At 50.0% G+C, this 9,570-nt stretch overlaps 1 protein-coding gene across 2 annotated transcripts in view; it reads left to right on the plus strand.

Annotated features, from left to right (window-relative positions):
• Positions 1-6,368, plus strand: part of Gucd1 (guanylyl cyclase domain containing 1) — a 12,813-nt gene extending 6,445 nt beyond the window's left edge. For both annotated transcript variants that reach the window (XM_050142324.1, XM_050142315.1), the window contains exons 2-6: positions 1,074-1,158; positions 1,878-2,043; positions 3,138-3,229; positions 3,426-3,667; positions 4,198-6,368. In XM_050142324.1, the coding sequence (XP_049998281.1) occupies positions 1,148-1,158; positions 1,878-2,043; positions 3,138-3,229; positions 3,426-3,667; positions 4,198-4,289 (603 nt within the window). In that variant the 5' untranslated portion in view covers positions 1,074-1,147 and the 3' untranslated portion in view covers positions 4,290-6,368. The remainder of the gene's footprint in view (positions 1-1,073; positions 1,159-1,877; positions 2,044-3,137; positions 3,230-3,425; positions 3,668-4,197) is intronic.
• The last annotated feature ends 3,202 nt before the right edge of the window (positions 6,369-9,570 follow it).

Below are 9,570 nucleotides of genomic sequence, written 5' to 3' on the forward strand. Positions count from 1 at the left end.
TGAGAGAGAGAGAGAGAGAGAGAGAGAGAGAGAGAGAGAGAGAGAGAGAGAGAGAGAGAACGAACATGTAGGCCTCATTCTATAGCCCAGACTGGCCTTACTATCTTAGCCTCCAAGTCTTGGGATTGTAAGTTTGTGTCACCATACCCAGCTAGACTGAACTTTGTGCGTGTTCACGAGCTAAGCTGCTGCAGGTCACATGCCAGCTCGGCCTCCCCTCAGGGCCTCAGTTCAGAGTGTGCTGTTCCTCAGCCGTGTTGTGTTCTCTGAGGCATACCTATTGTTTTTTCCACCTGAGCTGTTGGTTGTCTGTTTATCTGTTTGTCCTTGCTGTGCTACTTACTTGTCTCTGTACTGCAGTGCAAGTGCCAGGCTCTTGGAAAATAGTTTTCAATCTGTTGACCAAATCAGACCAAGTCCCCTACTTCAGGAATAGCAAAACTCAATCCAGTGAGCAGAAGACAGGCAGCTCCTCCAGTCAGCCAATGGTACCAGAATGCCTAAGTGCGGCCCTTTCTGTTCCTCTTCACAGCCTGGAGCGCGGACTGAGAGGTTTGCCCAGGGTCAATACTAGCTGGATTCTGGAGGAGCAGTCTAGTTACCTAGCTTGTGTGACAGTTCCCTCTTCTTAGCTGTGGTCTTCCCCTGCTGCTCCTTTTGGAAACTTTAGAGTCAGGACCCCTTGGGACACAGCTGCAAGGGGCAGCACTGTAGAAGAGTTGAGTTCCAGGGGTGGTGTCAGTTCATGGGAAGCCAAAAGCATCTAGGAAATGTGTGCAAAGACCTTGTCTGCCCCCCCTCCCAAAAGTGAGGGGTCACAGCAGATGCTGATGCTGCGGGGAGTGGGCCCTGGTGATGTGAAAGAACCCGAGCATGCTGAGGCAGCAGCTGGTACTGTTCTGCCGTACACACGGGGGTGGGGGTGGGGTGGTCCTGAGTAGGGCTGACTGGCTGTGTTGATGTTTAGGGAGAGTACTGGTGGTGTAAGACTAACAGAGTTTCAGCGGAGGCTGTAGTGGTGTTTCTAGTGGGCACTGTGCAGAGAGGATGAAACTTCTCTTGTTCCTTCGCAGGGGACTTTGTGCAGCTGCCTGTGCCCATCATCCAGCAACTATACCACTGGGACTGTGGCCTGGCCTGCTCCAGGATGGTGCTTCGGTGAGTGTCCACACTTGCTGTGGCTCGGGAAACAGGAAGTAACCTGGATGGGATCTAATGTCTGCATGGGTTGGCTTTGTTGGAAACTTTAAAAGACCCAGTTTCCATCTGGGCCCTGTCATAGTTTAAATATGAACAGAACGGTGATGCCTGGGAGCTTAGGGTGATAAAGGAATTCACAGGTTTTCGGGTTGGGCGCTTACTGTATCTTCTACCCCTCTGATATCATGATACCAGGATGCTACATAAATAATAGAACCTTGATAGTTTGAACCAGAAAGGACCAATACCGTCACCTTGGACAAGAGTCTTTAATTGGTTGTCTGGAGACCCAGATCAGTTCTCCTGTATCTATCTTACATAGAGTTCTGGAAAAGATGGAGCATAATAAAACGTTTAGTGCCTGAAATTTTGAAAGCTACTTCTGTGATCCAAGGGCTTCTTAGATATGCAATCAGTGAGGCCAGAGAGAGCAGAAACTTCCCCAGGTTCACATAGTCCATAAGAGATGGAAAAACCAAACCCAGGCCATTCACTGTGGGGCCAGACAGTGTCCCAGGCTGCCGATCCCTAAAGTCACCATGGTGGTTTCATGATAAAGGACAGAGGCCTCCGAGGATCAGAAATGCCGGCAATGGCTGTGGCACTCATATTGGAGGGTGACTTGGTCTAGCTTTGCCTCAAGAACAAGCTAATCTCTTTGCCCCTCTTGCCTTCAGGTACCTGGGCCAGCTAGACGATGGGGAGTTTGAAAATGCCCTGCATGAGCTGCAGCTGACCAGGAGCATCTGGACCATCGACCTGGCCTACCTGATGCGCCACTTCGGTGTGAGACACCGCTTCTGCACCCAAACTCTGGGTGTTGACAAGGGCTACAAAAACCAGGTGAGCAGCTACCCTCTGGGCCTTCTTCACATGGAAAACCAGAGGTATAGGTTGCCCAGTTATCCCAGAAGAGAAAAGGATCAAATCCCGGACACTCGAGCAATGTATGGATGGGTGTACAGAGACAAATGGCGGTGGCGGATAGACTACAGACTGGTGACTCTGAGATCTAGGCTCCATGGAACATTTGCACATTGAGTCCTGGCCTTCTGCATCTTTCTCTATGCAGCATAGGACAGGTCGAAGGCTGTGGAGTCGAACTTTGATTTGCACGACTATCATTGGCTTGTTTTCTTTGTTCTCACCAGGGTAATTGGTATTCTGGAAGAACAACATGTATTGTCTGTCTGTCTGTCTGCTTTTCTGCCGGTTTTTATTCCCTCTAAAAGAAAAAAAATAATGCCATTGTAAATGGCTATGCCAACACACGGGTGTATTCCGTCCCCTTGCAAAGCCAGAGCCAGTCTTACCTGCCCTTGAGGCGATCTTGTCCTAAGCACCAAGTCTTGGCAGGGTCTCTGCTGGCCTTGTTGGCAAAGGGGCTGTCACATGGTAGCCAGTGGCAGTCAGCCTAATTCTTCTTTGAATCTTCCATGCCAGGTAAATAAGGCTACTAAATCTTAAGACAGAAAAAGGGGACCTGAGAACAGAATGTCTTTGGCCTGCCTCCTGGGGCTCTGATCACATGAGGTCCCAGCACCAAGCAGAGTCTGTTTCGTAAATCATGCCTGGCTCCCTGGGCTGTGACTGAGCCATCCTGGCGGGGTTGGAAAGGCAGCCTTGCCCTCCTTGATCCTTTGCTTTAGGCTACTACTGTTCATGTCTACCAGAGAGCGGCCTGACCAGTCCTCCTCAGGGAGCTCGTCCAAATCTTCTGCTCTCTCAGCTCCTGAGCATCCTTTTCACCCTCTGCATGGCCCTGCCCACACTCCAGCCAGGGACAGCCACAGCCTTCTTCCTGGGCATGCTGGGCGGAGCCACCTGCCTGTCGGTAGGGCCCCTCATGCTGCTATTCTGTAACCTGCTCTTTGCCTCATCTGAATGGGGAGTGTGCATCCGGGACGGGTGACCACTCCAGTCTGCCCTTGCTCCAGTCCTTCTACAGGAAGCACTTTGACACTGAGGAGACCCGAGTGAACCAGCTGTTTGCACAAGCCAAGGCCTGCAAGGTGCGCGTGGAGAAATGGTAAGCCTCCTCACCCAGCTTTCCTGGGTCACAGTGATGAGCCAGGACATGACCACTTGTAGGGGGCTCAGGGCAGAGGGCAGACAAGTCAAAGACGTATCTTAGCACTGGGGATGGGTACAAACTTGGGGACATAAATTTGGAAGGTGGGGACAAGGGCCCACTGGCACTGGCCAACCTCCCTCTTGGCCCACAGCACAGTGAGTGTGCAGGACATCCAGGCACACCTGGCGCAGGGCCACGTGGCCATCGTGTTGGTGAATTCCGGGGTACTGCACTGTGACCTGTGCTCCAGCCCCATCAAGTACTGCTGCTTCACTCCCCGTGGCCACCGCTGCTTCTGCCGCACCCCCGACTACCAGGGCCACTTCATCGTTCTGCGTGGCTACAACAGGGCTACTGGTTGCATCTTCTATAACAACCCGGCCTATGCTGACCGTGAGTCCTGGGGGTAGGTGGGCCTGGGTGACATGTGTTAACACAAACTTCCTTCCTTTCAGACTGGTATAGCCCATGTCTCTCTCTCCAAAGCCTGTACCCCTCTGGACTTGCCTTCTGGTCATACAAACAAACCTGCCCCTGTCCTGGTCTCCAGCCTCCTCTCCGCACACACTACCAGCTTGATTCTACTGCTCGGGTCCCCACCGTGAGAGCTTGTGTTCCACGGGCTGTAGCCAGCACACAAACTAGATAATCTGCCAGACTGCCCACTGTCCTCAGGCCTGCCCTGACCATCTGCGTGTCATACTTAACATACTTAGCATACTTTTTCTTCTCTCTGGGCCTCACTTTCTCTGTCTACTAAACTGGGAAGGTGTCAAAAGAAAGAACTAACTCAAGAAGGCCAGAATAGGCAAGAAAGGTTTCCTAAGGTTGGAAGGCTTAAGCCAGGAGGTGGCAAGACAGGTAGACCACAAACCCCGTGCAGTCACCCACTGACCCGACGCTGTCTTTCCCACACCTGGCAGGGATGTGCAGCACCAGCACCAGTAACTTCGAGGAGGCCAGAACCAGCTATGGCACAGATGAGGACATCCTCTTTGTCTACCTGGACAGCTGACAGCAGGAGCCTGGCATGCCAGGCCCTCAGAACCTGAGTCCTACCCGAGCCAGACCCACTCAGGATTCCCACACCCGGGGCTGCTGGGGCTGCTTGACAAAGCCTCTGGGAACTCTGTGACTGCTTTGTCCACCAGTGTCATTATTCCCACTCATCCCAAACACCTTCTGTTGCTGGAGACAACTCAAGAACGTCTAAGGGGAGTATCTTGGGGAGTATCTCTCAAGACCTTAAGTCTGACTGCAGCTGAGCTCAGAGGAAGGCCTCAAGTCTGACTCACAAGGAGAGAGGCAGGGACCCTGAGAGAGAAGCTTGTTTGGGGAAAGCAATCCAATTCCAGGCCGGGCTCTGGGCCATGGTGGATGGCATCACTGCTCTCTCCTGCCGCCAATAGACTCAGGTCTCTGGGGCTGGTTCTGAGGCCTTGTTACCATGCAGCATAAGCATACCTCATGGCCACTCTGAGGCCCTCTGACCCCTGGGATGCTGAACTTCTTAGCTCCTAGGCACCCTCCCATAGAATGGAAAGTCTTTAGGAGTGGGCGGGGCTGAATGGATGACAGCAGGGAGGATGTTCCAGGAAGAGGGCTCTGACAAGAGACTCCCCAGAGAGCCTCTCCATTCACCAACTTGACTTCCCACAGCAACGTCTGCCCTCTAAGTCTGGGAGCTTTCGAGGGTGGGTGCTAGAGGGCCTGTGTGCCTAACACAGCAGCAGCTTCCCATCCACCCCGGTGTTCACACTGGAAGCATTTGCATCGAATACTGGATCTCTTCCGTCTTGAAAGGCAATGCCAATGTCATGTAGCACTGCAGGTAGCATCAACTAGAGCTAGGTTGTCTTTTTTTGTTGTTCTTGGTAGCAAGAATGTCATTTTATTGAGACAGTTTCCACTATGTGGGGAGTAAGACTATAATAGATACAGGTACTTTGAAACCACTAGCGCTTCTTTACGTAGCAGATAGGCCAGTCCAGGTCTTTCTGAATAAGATGACTATCATGGCCTGGCCAGCAGTCTGAGTGGTGAAGCTGCACCAAAGACACGAGCGAATGGGCCATTCCTAAAGAGACTTGGAAGCCCGCTCCTCATGGTACCCCAACAGCCTCTCGCCGTCCCCATGCTCCAGGGGCTTTGGTCTTTGAGTGCTCAAGGCATGCCGTGGCAGTAGCTGCTTCTCCTACCACCAGCTGGCCCTCACAGGAGTTTGAGGGACAGAGGTGGTCTGTGTTTACAAAGGCAGTCAGACCAGTCACTCATTATTTCTCAGTGTGAAGGGAGATGCTGTTGGTTAGGCAGCCTCTGGCTTTCAGAGACCAGCACTGGTTTCAGTCTGGTCTCACTTCCGTTGCCTTAATGCTGAGTAACCCAGGGCCCCAAGGAACTCTGGCTCCAAGCTCAGGAGCACCACATAGCAGCTCTGGGTATGGGTGTCCTCAGAAGAGGTTCAGATATAACTCTTGAGACTAGCGGATAGAAGGAAGTAAAGCCTTCACAACTGGATGGGATGAGGCATGGCACGTGGGCTCATGGGCGCTCATGGGAGGTGGCTTCCATAGAAGGGACCTTCCATAGGAGGGTTTTTTCCCCCAAATACTTTTATTAATACAACATGCATAAACTATAAAGGAATAAGAGGTTTAAATATCTGCACTGTAACAAACAGGCGCAGTTGAGCATCCAGGGTGGAGAGAAGCCTGGAAAGAAGGTGGATGTCTTAGCTGTCTAGGACGTTAAAAATACTCAGCTGCACCCGGACAATGGCTTCTCAGGGCAAGGCACAAGTTAGAGGCCACCAGTCTATAAGAACCACCCGAGAGCTGCTGTCTTCAAGATCCCCTGCCTGAGGAGGCTCACAGAGGCGGGGTCACAGGCACTCTGGTATATTGCACTAGTCACGAAAGCCTTGGCATCAGCGCCATGTGACACCCACTGTCGGCTTTGAGGCCACACGGGAACTATGCGGTGTTGTTCACTCTAGCCACGGGAAGGTGAGAGGGATCTTTTGCATAGCAGAGGATTTTATACATAAATATATTTTGTTTGTAATGAGCCATTCTCAATAAATATTCTCACTGTATGGTGGTAGTCCCCTTTGTCCAGTTGTTGTGAAGCCGTGTTAACCTGCAGAGTTCCTGCCTCCCCCAGATCGTAGCTGTGACTGCTTGGAGCCAGATCCTTGGGATGCCGTATCTAGTCTTAACTGGCACTGGAGTTTCGTTTTCTGCCTTCATCAAGGCCCCAACCGAGTCTTGATGCTGGACAAGGATAGACGGTTCCCATCCATTTCAGAACTCAGACTGGCTCTAGGAGATAGGACATTTGGCCAAGATGAGGGAGCTGGTCATCTCTACAAGGGGGCAGAGGGGCTCAATGGGAGGACTCCAACTGTGTTTCCTTTGCTCCAGCCTGCAGCCAGATAATAGGTCCTCTAGGCTTTTGACTGATACGGTCTGACAGAATTCACTTTCTTCAGGCTGAGTGAGAGTCACTGGTCCAGTTCCTTACAGCAGTCAAGGAGAAGCTGCTGTCTCCTCTGTCCCCCTGCTTTACCTCAGCAGCTAAAAAAAAAAAAAAGTAGGCCCAGTACCTTCCTGACCTCCAGTGTCTCACGGCCTGTCTTTGTGGTCCTTTTCACGGCTTCCCTACAGATCAGCTCCCGCTGAGCAACACTCACACCTCACTCTGGAGCTGTCGAGCAAGCCCAGGGTGACTACCTGAGGGTCCAACAACCCTAACACTCCCTTTAAAATGCTTTAACCCTCTGTAGTCGAGAGTTTTGCTGATTGGAGTTTCCAACAGAGGGAAGCTAGAGGTGCCTCTGAGCATTTGGGGTTCACTGTGTCCCTGACACAGTGACCAGCTATTCTCCTTCAAAGCTGACTGGATAGTTCTTTTAAAAAGAATTTATTGCTGGGCAGTGGTAGCACATGCCTTAATTCTAGCACTTGGGAGGCAAACACAGGCAGATTTCTGTGAGTTCGAGGCTAGCCTGTTCTACAGAGGAAGTTCCAGGACAGCCAGGACTTTACACATAGAAACCCTGTCTCGGGGGTGGGGGGGGGGAGAGTTGTTGTTTTTTTTTTTTTTTTTTTTTTTTTTTTTTTTTTTCAAAAACCTGTCTCTGTCTCAGGTGACTTCAGGACTGGGGCCCTTTGCAATGAGGAAGGAACTATAACGTGGCATTGACAACTTCTTCCTCAATTTGTGCTAAGCTGGGCATGGTCGCCTTTGATCCCAGAGGCAGGTGTATCTCTGAGAGTTTGAGGCCAGCCTGGTCTACAGAGTAAATTCTAGGCCCACCATGGCTACATACTGAGACTCTGTCTTTTTAAACTAAAAAAAAAAAACTTTAGTAAAATATTGTCAAACTGAGATAACTTTGGTCTAATTCTTGATCTACAAGATTGATCAAGTTTGGCCCAAAGCAAACTCTAATCATAGTGAACTGTACCGTAGCTTGACGTGTAAACAAACTGTAATCTAAGGTAAATACCCTGGTAAACAAGCAACTAAATATCAGCCAACTGCAGTGGTCAAGCTTTGGCCAATCATGAGTTGACAACTAACCAGACCATACCCGTAAAAGGCAAATTCTACATCACACTTTGTCTATATTTGGTGAATGCTGATTGCAGCCAGACAGGTTATTAGAAAGGGGTCTTTCCCCTACCCTACATGTGTGTGTGCGTGTGTGTGCGTGTGTGTGTGTGCGCGCGTGTAACATAATTATGATGCAAGGGATTTCAGGGCTAACTGACACTTGCTATGCAGATCAGACACTGGCCTTGAACTCAGAGATCCACCTGCCTCGATCTCCTGCTTGCTGGAATTAAAGGTGGGTGCCACCACCCACAGCCATCTCATTTTTTTGTTAAAATAAGATTTTATGTGTATGAGTGGCTTGCCTGCATGTGTGTCTGTGAACTGCGTGCATGCAGGGCTCGTAAAAGTCAAAGAGGGCATTGGATCCCCTCGAACTGGAGTTACCAATGGTTGTCAGCCACTATGTGGGTGCTGGCAACCCAACCCTGGTCCTCTAACGGCTGCTCATCTCTCCAGCTCATCCCCATCTTAGTTTATGAGACAACATCTCTCGCTGAGCTTTGACCTCATCAATTCAGCTAGACTGGCCAGCCAGCCATGCCATCAATCATCCAGGCTGCTTCCCTAGTATAGAGACATCAGGTATGGTACCATGTCTGGCTTTTACACGCTGCTGGGGATCTTACTCAGGTCCTCATGCTTGTGTAGTAAGCTTTGCTCATGATTGGCTTTGTTGGTCATTTTGAGGTCTGCTGAGGGTGTTTGTGCACATGGAGGCCCGAGTTCAACCACATAATCAGGGTGCCTTCCATACTTTTATTTTTTGAGACAAAGTCTCAAAATAGCTCAAAGTCTCACTGAATAACTTAGGCTAGGCTAGGAAGACCCGGGGTCTCCCTGTCTCTACCTCCCCACAGGCGGGAAAAGATCTAATACACACTGAGGTCCCAGAGGGCGGCTGTCCCTGCAGCGCAGAAGGGTTAAGGACACTGCAAACATGGTCAGGCCATTTCACTGGACTTTGTCATCCGAGGTGCTGCCTAAGGACGCCTATCCCCAGCATGGGGTTGTTCATGCAAGTTAGCTACTGAGCAACGAGACTGCCTGTACTTTTGGGCCAAAACCCAGCTCCCAAACCATGACACAGTGATTTATTATTAGTTTTGAATGCTCAACCTAGCTTACACACATTTCTGGCTCACTCTTTTAACTTTTAACCTGTTTCTCCTTATCTGCCTTTTGCCTCAGGGCTTTTTACCTTTGTTTCTGTAAAACTTACTTTCTTTATTTCTGTGTCTGACAGGCTGGAGGCCACCTGCTTCTTGCCCCAGGTGTGTCCTTTGTTCTCTTTTTCTCTCTGGAGCCTAGATTTCTCCTATTTATTCTTTCTGCTTAGCCTTTCTCCTGCATAGTTATTGGTCATTCAGCTCTTTGTTAGGCAGGCCAGGGGAAACAAATGCAGCACATCTTTACATAATTCAACACGCAGCCCTACCTTGCTAACAAATGCAATACAGCATAAACAAAAGTAACACACCTTTACACAGTTACAGTAATATTCCTCAGCATAAACAAAAGTAACACACCTTTACACAGTTACAGTAATATTCCTCAGGATAAACAAAACTAACACACCTTTACACAGTTACAGTAATATTCCTCAGGATAAACAAAACTAACACACCTTTACACAGTTACAGTAATATTCCTCAGGATAAACAAAACTAACACACCTT

This window comes from Alexandromys fortis, unplaced genomic scaffold (assembly GCF_014885135.2).
Source record: "Alexandromys fortis isolate MF-2015 unplaced genomic scaffold, M_Fortis_MF-2015_v1.1 scaffold_9, whole genome shotgun sequence".
Taxonomy (NCBI): Eukaryota; Metazoa; Chordata; class Mammalia; order Rodentia; family Cricetidae; genus Alexandromys; species Alexandromys fortis.